Source organism: Phalacrocorax aristotelis, chromosome Z (assembly GCF_949628215.1).
Source record: "Phalacrocorax aristotelis chromosome Z, bGulAri2.1, whole genome shotgun sequence".
NCBI lineage: Eukaryota > Metazoa > Chordata > Aves > Suliformes > Phalacrocoracidae > Phalacrocorax > Phalacrocorax aristotelis.
This window is the reverse complement of record NC_134311.1, coordinates 8,920,088-8,939,884: the sequence shown is the minus strand read 5'-3', so window position 1 is coordinate 8,939,884 and position 19,797 is coordinate 8,920,088. Positions and strand designations below refer to the sequence as shown.

At 52.8% G+C, this 19,797-nt stretch overlaps 1 protein-coding gene and 1 long non-coding RNA gene across 2 annotated transcripts in view; both read left to right on the top strand.

The window, feature by feature from the left end:
• LOC142050490 (coiled-coil domain-containing protein 81-like) overlaps positions 1–12,398 on the top strand; it is a 55,086-nt gene extending 42,688 nt beyond the window's left edge. Inside the window, exons 4-5 of the mRNA XM_075079152.1 lie at positions 11,529–11,667; positions 12,289–12,398. Of these exons, the coding sequence (XP_074935253.1) occupies positions 11,529–11,667; positions 12,289–12,398 (249 nt within the window). The remainder of the gene's footprint in view (positions 1–11,528; positions 11,668–12,288) is intronic.
• A 267-nt stretch (positions 12,399–12,665) lies between these two features.
• Positions 12,666–19,546, top strand: LOC142050280 (uncharacterized). The gene is made up of 3 exons (XR_012657985.1): positions 12,666–12,770; positions 12,918–13,055; positions 19,352–19,546. It is a non-coding gene; the product is annotated as an uncharacterized LOC142050280 (long non-coding RNA).
• The last annotated feature ends 251 nt before the right edge of the window (positions 19,547–19,797 follow it).

Here is a 19,797-nt window from a genome sequence, read left to right as displayed (position 1 = left end):
TGTAAAATGTCTGTAGAGGGTCCACAAATGTCCACAAAATGTTCACTGAGGTCATTTAGTCCATGATTTTGGCCTCCATCTACCTTAAGAGTCTTCCAGGGCCAGAGAGATGGTGTGTGTGGTGTTGCCTTGTTGCATGCTGAAGTCAGACCTTGTTCCATCAGCACTGCACTTTGCTTAGTTCAATGAAAGTTCATTTTTCATCAGTCTGGGAGATTCCCACCATGATACCATTGATACGAGATCTAGCAACCACAGTAGTGATGACATACAACATCATATAGCAATTAACAGCATACCATTCAGTTCATTGGCCGTTTTCACCCAAAATCAAATCCCCTTGAGGCACACACTGGACACCTCCACCCTCCCGCATCGCCCACCGAGCGCACCTAGGTCCTCAAGCAAAAGGAACTCCACGAACGGGTTTGCCTTTGTCTGAGGCAGGAAGAACCCAGACTGTTTTCCCCAGCGTATTTTTCACGTGCACTGCAGGGACTCTGTCCCCTCCCACAGTACGTAAGAGTTCTGACTGGGCAGGGCCAGCTCGATTGGCAGGTCCCCTCGTGTTGACTAACCACGTGGCTTTTGCTGAATGTGTGTCCCAGTGCTTGAATGTCCCACCCCCCCCATTGCTCTCAGCGTAGTCTTTAACAGCCCACTGTATCGGTCATTTCCCCAGAGGCTGGTGCATGGCAGGGGCTGTGATGCACCCACTCAATGCCCTGCTCTTTGGCCCCGCTGTCTGTGAGGTGATTTCGGAAATGAGTCCCGTTGTCTGACTCAGTTCTTTCTGGGGTGTAAAACGTCAGTGTGTTATCAATATTATTCTCATACTAAGTTCAAAACACAGCACGGTGCAGCTACGGTGAAGAAAATGAACTCTATCCCAGCTAAAGTCACGACACCTGTTTAATCAATTTGCTATACCTACTAATTAGGTGCTACTTTCCAGTGCTTCATATTCATTATCAATTATACTCTATTAAGCATTATATCCATTGCTTCAATCTCATATGTATAAAACATAATTTTCTGAAATGTCAACATTTCTGAAAGAACGGAAGTTCCACTTCTTGAGCAGTGTCATTTTGTTATAATCTTTAGAAAACATTATCTAGTGTTACACCCATGGCTGTGACAACTGAGCTCTGAATTTAAATTTTGCTAATAGTCAGGTGTCATTAGAGGGCAACTACAGCACGCAGACACTTTTCAAATTGGCACGGGACTTTTCTCCAAAAACTGTTGCCCAATACTCTTGAATGACTAAAAAGCCTGAAGGTAACACTACAGAAGGGTTTGTTTTGTAGTTTTCTGTGAGTATTGCAAGGGATTGACAAGACAACTGGTAAGTATTTTTCTTCTGAATACACAGGTTAATATTTCCCCTTAGAGTATAGGTAGATTCTGGCTCTAACGCAGTAGCAGATGTTTTTGTGCCTTAAGTGCTGCTCCATATGACACATTTTGAAAAGTGAAATATGAATCTCACACTTGAACGGCACTGATGGAGGCTTCTTCATGGCTGGTGAAGAAGAGAGAATGGCAACACTGGCCAGTGCAAAACTCCTGTGAAGTCTTTACCTGGGAGAAGATAGCTGCTGTACATCCCCAGTAGGTAATCCTGGATGGGGACACACTGATCTCATTCTGACTGGTGACCAGAGCACTGGAAGGGACTTCCAGATTTCATCCAGTCTAGGGCACGTGTCCTTGGGCTGGATGCTGTGTACCCCAGTCATTCCAGAGAGGTGGCTGTGAGATCTGAGTGTTTCCTGTGGTGGAGATCATAGACCCTTTCATTTCAGTACTTCATGGCTTCTTACCATGGAGGCTGTTCTTTACTAAGGTCTAGTTTAAGTGTCCCTTATTGCAATTTAAACTGTCTTCTCCCATCTCCCACATAGACTAGCTTCCCTTCCATTTTGAAATAGCCTTCTAACTGTGTCATGACTGCTATTCTGCCCCCTTTTTCCAAACTCTAGCTTTTCTTCTATGAGCTGAAAACTTCAGCTCATTTCATTGCTCTTTATAAGTCATGTTTTCCAGATCCCTTGTAATTTTCGTTTGTCTCCCCCAAATTTGTTTTGGACGTGGGCAGCTTTCCTTTCCTTGGGGGTTTTGTGGTTTTTTTGACTCTTTCCGACCCGGATGCTGTGAAATGTGAGCTCCTGTGTCAACTCAAAATTCCACTAGTTGCCTTTAGGGGCTGACTGGAACGTGAGTGTGAGAGCTGCCTGTGTTATCCCTCTGCCGGGCTTCCCTCGCCTTCCTGCCGGCAAGCTGATGATCCCAGCACAAGCCCGCCTTGCTGCCCGCGCAGACCCTCCCGCCCCTCTCACTCTCTCGGGGCACATCGAGAGCGGACTGGCCGCTTCGTCTGCGCTCTCCGAGCCAAGCATGAGCTGGCGGCGGGCGGACCGGGCAGCTCTGCTGGGAAAGAGCTGGTCTTGCCGACGTGCGGCAGGAGAGGAGCCTCGGCAAGAGGGCGGTGCCCCGGCAGCATGAACCGAGCAGCTGCTCCCTTGACCTGCCAGGGGCTGCAGAAGCCATCCCGCTCACCTTGGCAGCGTGATGACCCCGTCTCGGCTGAGCCGCGTAAAATCCCTTTGGCCACGGCACTCGTCTTTGGACGTCCACAGCCGCCGGGAGATGGAGCCCTCGGCAAAGGGAAACGGCCATGACCATAGAAGAGCGCAGCTCCGCCAGCCTGGGCTGTAAAGGGAGCCGTGCCGGACGGCGCTGAGCTGGTTCTGCTCGGAGCTCCGGTCCGCAGTCGGGATGATCTCCCTGCCTCCCTCCGGTGCGTCTGTCGGGGACGTGTCTCCCTCCCCCCCGCCTGCAGAACGTCTCTCGGGGACCTGCACCCGTCCGTCCTGCCTCCCGCCTGTCTGTCGGTCTCTTGGGGACCTGTTCCCCCACCCTTCCTCTGTCTCGGCAGTCAGTCGGTCTGTCCGTCGGTCTCTCGCGACTCTGCCCCCCGTCTGTCGGTCTGTCGGGGACGGGTCCCCTTCCCTCCCTCCCTCCCTCCCTACCGCCCGTCCATCTGGGGCGTCTCCCCCCTTTTACCTGTGGGTCGGTGTGTCGGCCTCTCTGCCGGGGACTCCTTCCCGCCCGGCCCGTCGGCTGGTCAGTCTGTCGGGGACCCCTTCCCTCCCGCACGTCTGGATGCTGCACAAGGTAACTCCCCGAGCTTGAAAGCTCGCATCTTCTCAGGTGAGCGAGTGTGCATTTTGGATCCTCATTCTAAAACTTAAGAACTCTTAAGTCGGCCTCGCTGTAATAGTTCCCACCTGGCCTCCTGAACCTGAGATTAACTAATGTTTGTTGAAGCGGCCTGACTCAGAACAAGTTTTCTTGAGCTATAACACCTGGTTAGCTCTTATGGATAAGCCTCTGCAGCAGTTCTAGAAAAATGTCTGCTTTTGTATTTTAAAAGAGGAGGCTATGAGATATTCTCCGAGGACATTCCACCTTGCTAGTTGTTCTAGTGGTTAATATGCTCCTCTGTTATGCAGTTTGCATTCTCCTCACTCAAAGTGACTGTTTCCCGTGTGCTTTTGTCAGCCAGGTAGGTGTCCAAAGTCTCCTCGCATTGCAGAGCTTGGATTCAGGACTGGAGCTTGGGGTGTGCAGTTAAGACAGACGGGGCTGAAGGGGACAGGGCTTGTGGCAGAACGTGAAAATGGCTTTAGTTTCCAGCCACAGGCAGGGATACTGCGGCTGCATTTGTGAAGGCTGCTGTTAGCTGCGACCCAGAGATCCTGGTTAAATTAGCATCTCCTCTGTCTGTATAGCCTTTGTGATCATGGTGGATTTTTGGTTTTATTTTGCTCTGAACTTCTCAGGATGTGAAAGGTACATGTGGGTGAATTCTGCACCAGTTGCAGGTGGGTAAATGAGGAGTAAAGCGGGTGATTTAAGCTGAGTTAGTGAGGACTTGGAAAACATAAAAGTGGAGCTGTAACGCGCATTTTAACGACGCAAGTGGAGGCAATTGTGGAGCAATTGGGTGGGTCCTAGGAACAGCTGTATGTGCTGGTTTTGGCCAGGAAAGAGCTAATTCTCTTCATGGTAGTGCCTGTAGTAGTCGGGGACCTTTCCAGCTTCCCGCGCTCTGCCACCACGGGGGCAGGAAGCCGGGAGGGGCGGGGCCACGGCCAAGACACCTGACCCCGACTGGCCAATGGGATGCTCACTCCATGCCACGTGACGCCACGACCAGCACAGTAACCGGGGCAGTTGCGGCTCGGGGACTGGCGGTGTCGGGTCGGCGGGCGGTGTGCGGCTGCGTCGGGGCCTGTTGGTTTGGTTGTTCATTCTCCCCTCCCCCATGTTTCACCTCTCATTATTTTCCTTTTGGTTGCATTATTGTTGTTGTTGTTGTTATTGTTGTTTTATTTTAATTATGAAACTGTTCTTATCTCAACCCACGAGCTTTCTCAGTTTTACCCTTCTGATTCGCTCCCCCATCTCGCCGGTGGGTGGGGGAGTGAGTGAGCGTCTGTGTGGGGCTGAGCTACCAGCTGAACCACAACAGGGGCCATGCCACAGCTTTGCCTTTTGTCTGAACTCATGGTCTTCTTCGAGGTGCGAAAGAAGGCCTGACGAATTTTGTGACTATCGATGACAAATGGGAGGGGCAGAAATGGGTCGCAGAGGTGGGGTGTGGGGCACACCCTGACTTAAGACTCCTTACCTTTTTGAACTGGGAGGTGTTCCTCCATCTTAGAGGCTGTGCCTGTGTGTAATTGACTGGCCAGTATGAAGGTGGGTTGGTGCTCTGTGTCACCCACTCACTTGGCAGTATCTTCTATGTGCTAGTACTGGCAGCAGGTGACTGGGCAGGCCAGTCGTTCCTTGTGCATTCATCTCAGGTCAAGCCAGCAGTTGCCGTGGTATTTCTGAGCCCAAAAACAGTGCCTCAGGATTTAATTCCACACCCAGCATCAGTCCGTTGGCACAGCACGCTGCTCAACAGTTGAAAAATACCTTTGGCAATTGCAAACGGCTGTTTCACAGCAGGGTGGGGGTCAGTGGCTGATGTGGCATGCGTGACAGGCTGGGACAAGGTGCTGAGCACAGGCAGTGCCAGCACTGCCAGTGAGATCTCACCGGCCGTAGGTGCGAAGCCCAAAAGACCCTCTACGTCAGTAAGTCCTTCAAGCTCATCTTTTCTCTCCCTTTGCTTTAAAAGGTTGCAAGTCTTCAAATTGCCTGAATTCCGGGTGGTAGGTTATGCCAATTTGTACTGTGCGTTTGGGCCGTTCTGATTATTTACTTTGTGGGTACTTTTATACCTCTTCAATGCTCAGAAAGTAAGAGGGAAGAAAGAAAAGGGGAGTGACGCTTTTTCACACTTTTGGTTTTTCCTGGAAGCGCAGGTGGTCTTTCGGAGTGGGAGGAAGCTTGGGAGAAAATGGGAGAGCTTTTTAAAAGCTGCAGAAGTCCTCTTTTAAGCGTCGGTCAGCAGCTACCTTTAAAGCTAACGTCACCTTGATCCCTTTCCTGTTCTTCTCCAAGTTGTTTTTCCAGCCCTTAACAATTCCAGATTTTACTTCTCTCACGGCAGGACAGGCCTACTTTTCTATGGATTCCTGACTATCCCTGCCCTTTCTGTTTCACAGCGTTTGGGTGCCTCTAACTTCTCTTGAGCCTTTGTAACAAAAAGGTTGTTTAAAGAAATAGTCAGGTTTACGAATTTTCTCGTGCCTTCTTGACAGCCTCCACGGGTGTCCTGGTTTTGGCTGGGAGGGAGTTAACTTTCATGGTAGCAGTTCCTGTGGTGCCGTGTTTTGGATTTGTGATGCCAACGGCGTCAACAGCTCACCCGTGCTCTAGCTGTTGCTGAGCAGCGCTTGCGCAGCGTCGCGGCCTTCTCTGTGCCTCGCGCTGCCCAGCCAGTGAGTAGGCTGGGGTGTGCGCAGGACAGTGGGGGTGCAGCTGGGGCAGCCGACCCCAAATGACCAAAGGGACGTTCCGTTCCACACCATGTGATGGCACGCTCAGCGTCGCTACCTGGGAGAGAGAAGTGGGAAGGGGGCACGTTCAGGCAACTGCCTTGCCGAGTAACCGCTGTGCGTGATGGAGCCCTGCTTCCCTGGCGATGGCTGGGCACCTGCCTGCCGGTGGGAATTAGTGAAGGAATGCCTTATTTTTCTTTGCTTGCGCGCACAGCTTTTGCTTTTTCTTTCAAACTGTCTTTATCTCAACCCATGAGCTTACCGACTTTTTCCCTTCCAATTGTCCCACGCTCCCACCACCCCACTCCACCCATGACTACAGTCAATTAACTGACTTCAGAGCGGTATTATGGTCGCCCCTTGCCTCTGTGCCACAGATGTGAGGTGGTACTGACATCACGTTATCTGATGCAGCATTAAGTGATAAATACAGAAATGAAAAGGGTTAATTATAAGACAGTCCTGCACAATCAGATAGTTTCACATAGTAGCAAGATCTCCTGTGCGTTTTACAATGAGGTGTAGTGATCAGGCTAAAACCCAAACCTGAATTTATCAACAGACAATAATAATAATGCAAATGATGACAAGGGCAAACATTATTATAATGAAAATTGGAAATAAAACTCCTGAACACCAATGCAGTATTAAGGAGCAGGCGTTCCTTATTACAGTGACGGATGCGTGGGGAATAATTCCTCCTAGCGTGCATAGCAAAAGTCAGAGATAGAGCTTATATTTCTCAGTTCTATACATATGCATTAGATTCCCTGGAATAGTTATTCATTCTATTTCTTGGAACGAATTATAATACTTGCATCTAAATTACCCGTGTGTTTTAAGTCCCTGAGGAGCCCCTGAAGAGGTATCAGGTGGTCTCCGGTGGTCCCTAGTGGTTTCTTGAAGGGGTGTTTTTTGTGTGCTTTCCATGAACTGTGAGTCCTTCTTCCACATATGGTTGTGAGTTGGCCCATGGAGTGATCTTGTCACAGTGTGTTGGTTTCAGCTGGTGTTCTGACCCTTATCTAGATGGAGGTGTCCTTAGTTCCTTTTGCCTCGGTTTCCACTGGCACCTGCTGCTAGGTTGTCTGCACCGCTCCAGGATGTCCCCGATCACCCTTGTGGAAGACCATGTCCTTGAGTGTGTTCTTGCCTGAGGCCCGTTACAACATTATCAGGGGAGATAAAGTGGCATTCAATACCCCTGTTGCTGTGGAGACCATCCTAACAGGGTTTCACAGCAGCGCTGTGGCCCATCCTTTTTCGCTTTTACCAGTGTGTAGTGTATTTCTTCCTCACTGACATGCACAGTCATCAGTGTGTTTTTGCTTTGGTTTTGTGGCTTTTGTAATAAATAAAGCTTGTAAGTCCTGATGTTCCGCCAGTCTGTGAAGCAGCGTCGAGTTCCTTCTGAAGGGGGAAGGTAAAAGGTCTCCATATGGTGTGTCATTTTGCCTTTAGCAGCACGTGTGAGGTCACGGGGACTGTATAATTAAAGTCACATCCAGTAATGTTGGCGAAGTTAGAAAGACGTGCATTTGATTGATGGGATACATTCTGTGTAAAATTTCTATTAACAATTACATTTTCACAGAGAGTTCTTATATAGATCAGTAGACGTGGACAGTTGTACCCTTTTCAGGGACCATGATGGCTTAAATATGACTTGCTGTTGTCCTGTAGGTTGAGTAGCATAGGGCCAAATTGCAGAAATGTGTGAATGTGTGGCTTGGCTAGTTGTGGGAGTAATAGAAGAGGGAGTAGGCTGGGAGGTAGTAGGGGTAGTTGTTGGTATAGGATGAGGTTTGGGAGTAGGTGGTAGCGTGACCTTTAAGGACAGTTCATTTTTGCTATCTTTCCCTTTATCTGTCCACAGACACACTGCTTCTATAGTTGTGTCATTAAAGAGGAAGCTAATTATACGACTGGGGCGTGAGGGACAGTCTAATCTGCTGTTTGATGGAGTTTGATTTATCTCCCTGATGACCACAAAGGTGTTTCCCATTGACTAATTTGTCACATTACATTCAGCAGAGATTCTGTCACCTGGTGTGGCAGAAATAAGGTGACCCTTATTTGCTTTTACAGTTGTGTGGGTGACAGAGTTTGTCATTGTCAGGTTTTGTGTTGGTTCTCCCAGTGTTCCTGTACTTCCAACAATGTTAAACGTGTATGGTGCAGAACGTACAACAGTTACTGTATTGATTAGCACAAATAAAAAGTGAGGGCCTCCACCCCACGTGCCAGGCTTGTCGACGTGTGAATTGGAACTGGTTCACGCTGGTGATAATTGCTCCTGCAAGAAGGATGAATGTTCCCCTGACGGTCAGCCCAGTCTCCAAGGGAGGCACTTTGCACTTTGCTGTCACTCCTGGTATCGGTGCTGGAAAGAGAAAACAACGCAAGTCTTGGCGGGGTGACTCCGGGCTCGTTACCCCTTTTAGTTCCCAGCTAGGGTGCGTCCACCCAGCACTAATGCGGGTGAATGCTTACAACTCTGAGGAAGTCCTAAGAGAGCTAAGATGGCTAAGAGAGTGCCATCTCCTGTCTGTTTGTTTAACTGGCCACACTGGGGACTTGTATGGGGAGTATGTTTGGGACACAATGGGGCTTTTTTTCTTAGGTCAGTTATGACCCCCGCCATACCCATCTGGGCAGCAGTAGAGACAGGATACTGAGGAACACTGGTTATTTTTGAGTCGGGCAGCATGGGCACAGCTTGCATCAAAGCCTAAATAATTTTTCTTCCCTGAAATGGATTTATGAGGGGGGTTTGTGAGATGGGAAAATGTTGGGGGCTCTGGGGGGTGGTTGACTGGCTGGCTGTGTAAGCTCGGGATTGCCCTGCTGGTGTTGATTTGTCCCATCCCATTTCTCAACTAAGATTTACAATGCCACACATCAAGCCTGCCCAGGTCAGATGGGATGGAGGCAGGGTTGATAGTCCTGACCCTACTGAGCATTATGTTCTATGTTTTCTCTTCATTTGTCCCTCTTCGCAATGAGGTACGGGTTTTAAAGCAGCAGGGGCTCCCCTTACCAGTGATTTCACGCCTTGGGGGTCTACAGGGGCAGGGACAGAGTAATTACCGTGGGTACCCCTGTGGTTCCTAGCCTGAAGGCGGGCTGCTTTTTTAACAGCCATAGAAAGTTCTCTTGATGATCTTACTGTTAGAGCCTTGGGCTCCCCTCTGTCCCGAGGGTCTGTGCCACCTGCCCAACAACTCGCTACTTGGTGCATAGGAGAGTATGATTTGGTGTTAGGGGCTGGTCCCCAAAAGCCACCTGCTTTGCCTTGACCTAACACAACACGGTGTCCTCCAGTTAAGGAGACATACCATGGATACTCAGTCTCGTTTTCACCAGGTGTCTGCCCACATTTTTCATGCAGGTTGGCCAGTTGAAGGGGGTCCGATAGCATGGTCTGTATGGCATTTCTCGGGATACCCCCTAGAGGTCCAGCAGATGCCTCAGTTTCGCTAATAGGGGCTACCTTTAGTGCTGATTAATATAACTCACACTCATTGCTAGGTTCTTGGTCGGGGTCCTCGCAGATATCTCTGTCCCAATCTACTGGGGAGCTGCTTAGCTCATCAATTTTCACAGGATCTGGGGGCTGGGGGCCAGAAGTATGAGTTCCAATTTATCCTCTAGCTTCAAACATTTTTCTTTATCTTCCCCGAGTTGTTTCTGCAGTTGTTCTGTTCACAGAGGTAACATTCCACCTCATCTTGCCACACCCTAATTTCCTGTTCTCTATGTTTCTTACACTGACAGGTTGCTTCTAAATACTTTTTCAATGCCTTGTATGTTGTTATTACCTTCTCTTTCAGTTTCCCGCTTCTGAGGTTTAACTGGTCTTTGATCTTCTTCCAGTTATCCCGCTTCTCGCATGCACAATCACCCAGATGCTTTGGGGAAGGGTTAAAGCTGTGCCTCCCTAAGTAGTTGGTGTTTGAATGTGCTGTCCCGCTGACTAGGATGCTTTTTGTCACAGAGGAATTATTCAGAGGTGTCACCATTGCAGGGTTAACTAAAAGTGTACCATTAAGGATTAAACAATGATTAAATGATAACTAATTGGAGATTGAATTAAAATTAAGAAGAAAGCAAACAGTGATTAAGTAATAGTTGAGTGGTAATTACACAGTGACTTGACAGACTGGAATGATGACTTGAAGAGTAATTTAGACAGTGATTACACGTCTTCCGCAGGGTCAGCTGAGGGTGGCTGAGTTGAGACACGCAGGCAAAGGTGTCAGGGCAGCAGCCGCAGGTGCCCAGTGGGGTTGCCCTGCCCGTGCTGGACGGTTGGGCGTTGCTGACGCGGATCATGGGGTGCCTTTCCTTTGCTTTCCAGAAATCTGCACAGTCTGGGCTGATGTGAGCCGTGCAGCAACCTTCCCACCCCTGTGTGCGCAGCACCGCCAACGCTCCCTCTTCTTGCTTCTGTTTTCAGGCGGTGCATATTGGAGATGAGACACTTGCAGTTGTCCCAGCACAGGCCATGTTGGGAGAGGACAAGGTTTTGCCTGTTGAGAGACCCGTGTTCCGGCCGTGCAGGTTTCTGAAGAAATTTTACAAGCTCAGGTGTGCCAAGACCAAAATTCCAGGTAAGAGGAGGGATGCTTCCCCTGGACAGCCCTTGAGTTTGGCTTGGTGCCAACACTTCTGTGACATGGCCAACCCAAGGCTCGTCCAACCTGTAGATCACTGAGCCATGCGCACACTTTCAGTGGCCCAGCACCCTGCCCCGCCCTGGGGAGCCAGCCCCAGTTTGCCCTATACTCCAGCTGGTTGGTCGCAGGAGGAGGCAAAGCTTGTCTTTCCCTTCTCCTGTCCATCAGTTCTGTTCTGGACATCTGGCCAAGGGGGAAGCGCTGTCCGGCAGAGCGTTGCCCGAGGGCCGGGCGCTGATGGCACCTGGTCTGGGAGCTGGCTGAACTGCGGCGGGCGTGTCTTGGTTGCTTTGCGCTTGCTTCCTAGACGAGACGCTCTCCGTCCCGCTGGACTTTGAGCAGATCGCTGCGGACATCCACTCCGCCAAGAAATCGTGGAACAGTGCATCCACGAGACCCTGCTTTTCTTCACTGGGGCCCTGCGAGACAACAAGGAGGTGGAATTCTGCTTTAAGAGCATTGGCATCGTCGCTGTGCGAAGAAAAGCCGTTGGCATGACCTTCTTCGATGACTGCCTGCTGGAGCTGGACGCCACTGGGAACATGCTGGCAGCTCTTCTGGAGGTGAGCTCGTTGTTTTGCCAGGGCTCCTCCTCGTGTCTCTTTGGCAATGCTGTCACAGCTCTCTCCAGCTGCTTTCTCTTGGCTGCCGTGACCTGCCTCGCCGCCTGGCCTAGGCGCGCTCTCGAGGAGCTAGGCCAAGCCTCGGTAGCGCCTCGGCCCCTTTGAGGGAGGGGTTAATGGCATCGAGGGAGAAGGCGGCGCACGGCTTTCGGAGAGGCAGCCTTTGTGTCTTTGAGCAGCGAGCCCGTTTGCCACCTTGGTGAGCAACTGGCACGCGTCCTGGGCGCCTGCTGAGCTGTCCCTGTCCTGTCCCCTTGCAGGACTCCAAGATGAGGGGTATCGTGGCCTTCCCGGGCAAAAACAGATTTTACGCGGCTCAGCCGAGACGGGGTCATCACGCTGCCAAGGTGAGCGGGATGGCTTCTGCAGCCCCTGGCAGGTCAAGGGAGCAGCTGCTCGGTTCGTGCTGCCGGGGCACCGCCGTCTTGCCGAGGCTCCTCTCCTGCCACACGTAGGCAAGACCAGCTCTTTCCCAGCAGAGCTGCCCGGTCCGCCCGCCGCCAGCTCATGCTTGGCTCGGAGAGCACAGACGAAGCGGCCAGTCCGCTCTCGATGTGCCCCGAGAGAGTGAGAGGGGCGGGAGGGTCTGCGCGGGCAGCAAGGCGGGCTTGTGCTGGGATCATCAGCTTGCCGGCAGGAAGGCGAGGGAAGCCCGGCAGAGGCCGCTGGAGACCGTGGGGCCCCTGAGGTTGCACAGAGAGTTGCATCCCCCAAGGGCTTGGCAGTGGCTCCCCACGATGCCAGCCAGCAGCTTCTTGGCGTCAGCTCCCAAGGGAGCGTGGTGCCCTCTTGCCCACCCGGTGCCTTCTTGTTCCCAGGCTTGCAGTTGAGACCCCACACCGAGCATGGACGCCTGCAGTTTCTCTGAAGCCCCAGAGAGAGCCGGCGCCTTGGGGCGGGGGTGCCCGCAGAGGTAGTGTCCCAGCTGAGTGCTGGCAGGGGGCTGTGGGTGCTCCTGTCTGGCCCGCAGGGTCCCAGAGACGCTCGCTCTTGTGCTCTTCTCTTGCCTCCCGCTTGCAGTGAGCGTGCTGGATCCTGTGTTCCTGGCTTGCCGCAGGGTTTCTCTAGCCAGGCAGCTGGCGAAGGCTGGCGAGCAGGCTAAAGCCGCCAAAGCTGACCAAGCCAGGTGAGCCTCCTGGAGGAGCGGTGTGGCTGGGGCCGCAGGGGCACCCCATGGCCCTGGTGGCGGGCAAGTGAGATGTTTCCCTGGGCCGGAGTGGGGTTGCCTGCGCCGATGCCGAAAGGCCCCGGAGGCGACGTCCGTCTGGGCACGGGGTCCTCTTGCCGAACCACCTCATGGTGCCGGAGCCAGGGGGGAGCAGGCTGCGAGCCTGGCCTGGAGCAACTGGCTCAGAGTGGGCTCCCACGGCCTCAGCCTGCCATGCCTCTTTAGGTCCCTGCCAGTGATCCGGCAGAAGCCACAGGAGGAGCCGAAGCAGCCCAGACCTCCAGCTCAGCCGCGGTTGCAGCTCCCCCCCTGTGTTCCGCAGCCCTCCAGAACGGTACGTCCTAGGGATTTGCCAGCCCTGTGTCACGTTTCGGGCTCTGGGCTGGGGCAGAAGAGGCAGCAAGAGCTGCCCAGCCCCCCTGCCCTCGTGCCCAGCCCAAGAACACTAACGCTGCACGTGTCGTGTGTGCGTGGCCGCCAGGGAACGAGGTCCCTCCACGCTGAGAGGGAAGAGAAACGGCTCCGGCTGCTGATGGCATCCAAGCGCCGAGAGGTGGAAGCGGAGGTGCGGCGCCAATACCCTCTTGACAGAGCGGAGCGGAACATGGAGCGAGGCCAGGTACGGTGTGCACTTCAGAGCCCCCAGGAAAAGGGCACTTGCCCTCCCCGCTGCCTGGGAGGGGAGCAGGGAGGCTCTGGCGGCAGGGCCACGGCAGCGGAGCTGTGGCAACTGGCCAGGTAGGGGCCTTCTGTCTGCCCGCTGCCCTGCACGTTGCCCCGTGGGAGGAGCTGTCCCGAGGGCCCCAGGCCAAAGCGCGCAGCTGGCTGTGGCACGGGCAGTCTGTTGAGTGCCTGCACCTCCCTGCGAGGGGTCCGCACCGCTGCCTGGAAGGCTAAGCCAAGGCTGTGCAAGTGACACGCCTCGGCTGAAGCCTTGGGAGCAGCCCCAGCTCCCGGTGGCAGTGCCTCAGGAGAGTCTCTTCTGCCTTTGCAGAGCCCCTGTTGCCATCTCTTTGAGGATCCCCGTTGCCCTGCCCACCTCCTGAGGAGGGCCTACGCCGAGAGGCTGGTCAGGGAGAGGCCAAAGCCCTGCAAGGCAGAGGGCATCAGGGGGGCGGGCAGGGCTGCCCCTCCCGGGGAGAGCACGGCAAGAGTAAGTGTGTGGCGGCTCCCGCAGAGGCCAGGGAAAGCTTTAGGCGTCCCCGAGCCCTGGAGACACGTGTGCAGGCTTCCCTAGGCCACGCAGCTTGGCGTCCTCCAGCTCCTCGTGCTGCAGGAGTGACCGGGCCACCTGTGGGGGCCAAGCTATGGCCAGACCCAGGCCAATCTCCGACGCTTTTGTGGGTACAAAAGGCAAGGGGGGCCCCGTGTGCGTCCGCGTGTGCACGTGCAGGCACGGGGTGCTGGCAGAGACAGGCAGCATCCCAGCCAAAGCACAGGAGAACCCTGTGCGCAGGGTGCCCTCGTCCTGCCCTGCCCGTCCGTCCACTGACGGCAGTGCTGGGGAAGGAGGCTCTTTCCCTGATGGTCCTTGTGGGCTAGGAGCCGGCTCCGGGGTCCAGCCTCGAACCAGGCGCCCCGTCCGTTCCTATTTATGCAGGTGGCTGCGCGCCCGCTGGGCGCTCCGGACAGCGTTGCAACAGGGGACCTGCGTTCCCGGGGGGCTGAGGACGATAAGCTGGCTCAGCTGCTGGGCTCCGCCTTCCCAAAAGCGGCGGCCTGTGCTTGCCCTTCCCACGCAGCGCCTCCCGGGCACCTGGCCCCTCAGCTGCGATGCTCGCTCCGTGCCGGCACTCGGCCCTGCCCGGCTTCACCCCCGGCTGATCTGCACTCTTCTCGCTGCAGATCGTTTGGGCCCCGAGGGCCCAGGAGCCGCCACACAGAGCGGCGGGGGCTGGCCTGGGCGGCACGTCCAAGAACTACTGGCCTGAGCCAGGCTTTGCGAGCCCTTCCGCCCGACCACGGGACTGAGGCGCTTTCTTCTGTGTCCTTTAGCAGGCGGGGGAAGACAAGGCTGTTGGGGTGCCGTTGGGAGGCCCAGGGCCTGGCAGCCACGGCAAGAAGCTGCGAGCAGCCCGCAAAGTCCACTGGCAGGAGCCTTAGCCGTCACAGCAGCCTTTTCAGCAGGAGAGCTGTCAGCAACGGGTGGCGGGGGCGAGGAGCGCCTTTGCAAAGGGGAACGTGCCAAATAAAGGCCACTGCTGCCTGTGTCGAGCCGGAGCGACCATGCTGCGCAGTGTTCCTCTGCGGCCGAGGGCACAGGAGGGTTTGCGGACAAAGGGGCCTGGCCCTGCCAACCAGCCGTGACAGGCCACGTGACCACAGGAGTGGACAAGCAAAGAGCAACTGAGGTCGCCTAGCTGGACTTCTGCAAGGCCATTGCCACGGTCCCCCTCAAAATGCTCACCTCTGCACTGGATTGGAATGGATGGGATTGGAATGGATGGGATGGGATGGACTAGTAGATGGATAAGGAACTGGTGGAACGGCCGCCTCCAAAGAATTACAGTCAACGGCTTAAGGCCCACATGGGCATCAGTAAGGAGTGGTGGGGTGTCCCTCAAGGGTCCATCCTGGGACCAAGACTGTGGAGTATCACAGGATCACAGACTGGTAGGGGTTGGAAGGGACCTCTGGAGATCATCTCGTCCAACCCCCCTGCTTGAGCAGGCACACCTAGAGCAGGGGGCACAGGACTGCGTGCAGGCAGGTTTGGAAGATATCCAGAGAAGCGTTGGGGCAGAAGAGGCAGCAAGAGCTGCCCGGCTGTGCAAGTCCGAGGCCCCGGCTGAAGGCTTGGGTGCATCAGCCACTCTCCCAGTGTTGTATCACAGGGAATATCTTCCTTAAGGACACAGCGAGTGGCATTGAGTGCGAGTTTGCAGGTGGCACCGAGCAGAGTGCTTGGAATTTGGAGTTTATTTTTGACAGTAGAGTCCAGCTCCCGCGGCACCCGAGGGGGTGAGATTCCCGTCTTGTTGCCTGCTGCCGGTGCTCTTCCCTTGCAGAGCGTGCATCTCTCCCGGGGCAATGCCGGGACCGGCTGCTCTGTGAGGCTGCCCAGTGCGGTGGCGCCTGCACGCCCCTGCGGCCTGCTTTTCTGGATGGCTCCTTGCTGGCCTGTCTGGGGGGAGCTGTAGCCTTCTGGGGCCTCCTTGATGTTGTGGTGTTGGGGCTTGCGCTGATGGCACCTTTGCTCCTTGCTGGGGGGGACGGCCTCGTCTTGCCCTCTGCCTGCAGGCCTTTCTCCAGGCGCTGCTGTTAGCGTATCCCTTGCTCCCGGAGCTGTGCTCAGGGCCCCCAGGGGATAGTGGGGCCCCCGGGGGTTGAGGGGAGCGTTTGGGAAGGCGACAGTCACGGCTAGCGAAGTCTTGCAGGACGGGGAGCGTGCCTGAGAGGATGCATTGGCAAGGCGCGTCGTGCCTTTGCAGCAGCCCACGCGCCATGTGCTGTTGCGGTCCTCCTCTGTGGGTGCTGGTGTGGTGAAAGAGGTCCGCCCCAGTGGCCCTAGGGGATAGGAGGGGCTGAGCATCGTCTCGTGACCCAAAGCTCCGGGTTTGTTCCCGCTGTGGCCCTCCTTAGCGGGACTTAGCGGGCCCTCCCCAGCCCTCTTGTGCAAGAGTGTGCGAAGCCCCCGCAGCATGAATGCGCGTTCCTTCCCGCCTTGCCAGAGTTTGTCTGCGGGCAGGCAAGGGGGGCCGAGGTGAGCTACGCAGGGGGATGTCATCCTCTGGGGCCCTGCCCGGCGCGGCTGCCCTGCCCGTGCTGGGGCCAAGCCTGCCTGGGCCTGCATGTTTTGTTGTATATATTTTTACTCGCACATCCTTTCTTCGGGACATTTAAGTCTGCAGTAAATCTTCTGAAGTCTCTTCTGTTTTAGCCTTTACCTCAGCTTTCTTTTTATTTTCCATGTAATACCATCTCTTAAAAAAGTAGAATCGTGGCAATATTCTCCTTCACCATCATTTCTCATTGTCTTGACATACTGAGGACCAGAACTTTGACGGTGGCCGGTGGTTTTTCAGAGCTTAGGATATGGCCCTGTTGGGAATGACAAGGTGCAATCAGTGAAGCTGTTACAAACACAACAGAACGCTTTCAGTATGCCCGCCTCCCTCAATCAAGCAATAACTTTACACTTGACTTTTTCATGCTTGTAGAAATAAGTATTTGTACCAAAGCTCTCTCATTGCCCAGGAACTAACCTCACTGGATTGTCCCATTTTCACTGGAAACTCTTTGGAGGCTCGGGTCGTGCCTGTTTCTCTGCCTCCCATGCAGCTGAGCAGTCCCAAGCCCCCAGCCAACGTGTGACCCAGAGGCAGACCACTGGCTGTTCCTCACCGGCAGAGTGGTGGCAGAACGGCATAGCTTTACCTTAACCACTCGGACAAACTATAAACTACAGTAAGCTTCCCATTCACCTCACCTCCAACAGAGAAGTCCTTTTTTATCTACGATTTTCACTCAGCATTCAGCTTGTATGCTTTGTATTTTGGCAAGCAATGCTCATTCTGGCACAGTCTTGCCATGTGAGGATACACCGAATCACTACATATTCCTTTTTAAGCAAAGCCTTGGCTTAGAACAATATGTAGCGCGTCCTGCATGTAACCTATGAGGGGAAGTTTCAGTGCCTTTTTAATAAATTCTGGAGTTTAAGGGAGTACACCCTCTTTACAAAGCCTGGTGTGGGAGGAGGAATTCTCCACAACAGCTATGTACTTCAGTAAGAGGTATCAACAATTCTGCCTTAACCATTTTCATCCTTCAGTTTCCTGCTCTGTAGTTTTTTGATGCTATGGAAACTGCTCTTAACACTGGCTAAGCCCACCGCTATGAAACGGAGTTTGCAAATACAACCTGCTTTTCTAAATCTGTATCTCGTAATGGGGAGCTCTAAACTTTTATTACTGTCAGATACGGAAGCAGGAAGTAAGTAATGCACACCGGTATATGTCTGTACACACCCCAGATACGTCTTTGCCTGCGAAACCATTTTGACTAAAATCCAAAGGTTCAAGTTTGACAACAGCAACAAAAACAGAGCAGCTGTAATGCAATGCTGTGGTCATCTTTATGACCACGGTTATGTAATACCCCACGTGCCTTTGAGACGTTCCCAGCCATATGACACCTGCATTGATTTTCTCCATAAACAAGCTAACGTTTTCTCATGTCAGGAATCTCCGTGGCACAAATATTCTGGACCCACTGTTGTGGTGTACTTGGAACAGGATGACTCACAGCTGCCTAATGGAAGCCAAGCAAGTCCTGGAGGAATGCCACTTCCCACTCCATTACCAAGTCAGGCTCACTGAGAACTTTTGATAGGGTGTTTTTCTAAGAGGTGTTTTACTGGCAAAACTCAGATGTCACCAGCCCATTGAGCCCATATTCGAGCATAATAAAGCATTTCCTTCTGAACACTCTGACAACAGTTCTGAACCAGGCATTGCAAACAATGTTTTGGTAAGGCCATTTCTTCACCCTTGAAATCATTACATTTTAGAACTTCCTCTGCACGACACCTTTCAAGCTTGCTTGTGTTCCAAATACTGATGACAATGGACTCTTTCAGCTTTCAGAAACTGCTGTATGCTCTGAAGCCTGCTTGCCTTTTTTCTCAAAAAAACTGGTTTACTAACGGAAGAAGGGGACAGCAGCCCATTAAACAGATGCTTACGTGTGGCATTATTCATTCCATGCGTACTAGCTCGGTGATGTAGTGAAGGGAACTTTATACGTGCTAACTTTGCCACTGACAGCAGAAGCAGCCCATGAGGCAAGAAGTAATTTACTAGGAGGAGAAGGGGTTTGCAGGTTTACTAAAAAATTGTACTAAGCAACACTCAGAATCCATCTTGGACGACGAACCTATGCCGGCAGCATCAGGTCTCTTTTTGCTCAATATGAACAGTGACCCTTGAGTTTACAGTTCCATCTCAGTAGACATTTTTCAAACATCCCTTGAATTACAAAATGTTTTCACTTATAATCAGTATTAAACAGTGACTCCCAGTAACATAATTTAGAAGTTACCTGTGAAATGAACAAGTAAAACAAGAGGTTTAGATGGCCACAGGCTGCTCTGAACCGCGGCTGCCACTACAGCTAGGCGGCATCTCCCTCCACGCACCCCACAGCTCCAGCTGGAATTTGGTTAGCCCACCGTGCTCATAAATTCTGAGACCTCAACACCTGGCCAGAGAGTCTCATTTGTTGCGGGATCCAGAAAGTGACGGTGCTAAACAGGTATGTCTCTGTGCTCTGCAGGTCACTACTGAGGACTTGAGACAGTTCACCTGGCACATGGCAGCCCAGCTTAGCCTGGCTGACAGCCAGCTTCATTAGAGGAGAGCAAGACGTCATCTAGAAGTTGTCCCACTGGCCTACAGCTGCGGTGGGGCAGGGACAGGAGCCAGGAAGGAAATCTCAAACCTTGTGATTTCACTAGTATCTTTAGCTTTTAAAGGATCTTCTTCATCTATGGCTTTGCCCACGCACCTCCATGTGGCCAGCATTGTTTACTGCAGGATGGGTTAAGCTACGAAATTTAACTTCACAGCTGAGATAGTGTAACAGTGCAGGGTCAGTAATGTAAGCTCCACTTCTGGGAGCTCATTAAATGCCCATTCAAGAGCCTCTCTTTGGACATCCTGTGACACAGCACCAAGTCTGAGAAAAAATAATGCTATCAGGAAGGCAACAGCTGGAACTGCTCAAAGTTGCTGATTCTGTACTTTGTATTAATTCCATTTTCCATTCCCTTTTCTTCCATCTTTCCACCCCTCCTCTCTACCCCTCTCTCCCCTCTCCCCTGCCATCTCCCTGCTCCTTTCCCCTTCCCTCCCCTCCTCCTTTCCCCTTTCCCCTCCTCCTTTCCCCTTATTTCCTTCCTTCCTTTCTTCCTAGGCTCACGAAAGCTGAAAATTCAGAAAACAGAAGCTGAGAAACACAAGTTCCAAGGCAATAAAAATAAATAAAACCCACAATGGCTATACAACATGGTTACTGCTTCTGCTATGACATGGTGCATCAGTAAAGCCAAATCGAACAAAGAGGGTAGTAAGGAAGGGCTGGAAAGAAAAACTGTTAACCTGCTGAGAAGAAGCCCTGTGAACTGGTGAAGAAAACATCTGAAGCTGAAAGTGTGTAGGGCTGTGGAAAGACAATGTATCTGGCAAAAGAGGAAAATTACTCTCATCTATGCAGAAAACATCATCCGAATGAGGAAAAAAAGTAAACAGGAGAAATCAGAGCAAATACTTTGGATTCAGAAACACAATTTATAAAAACTTTAGTCTATAAAAAGAATGGGTATTCGTAGGCCTTTTAGAGCATCACTACAAGGAGTCTGA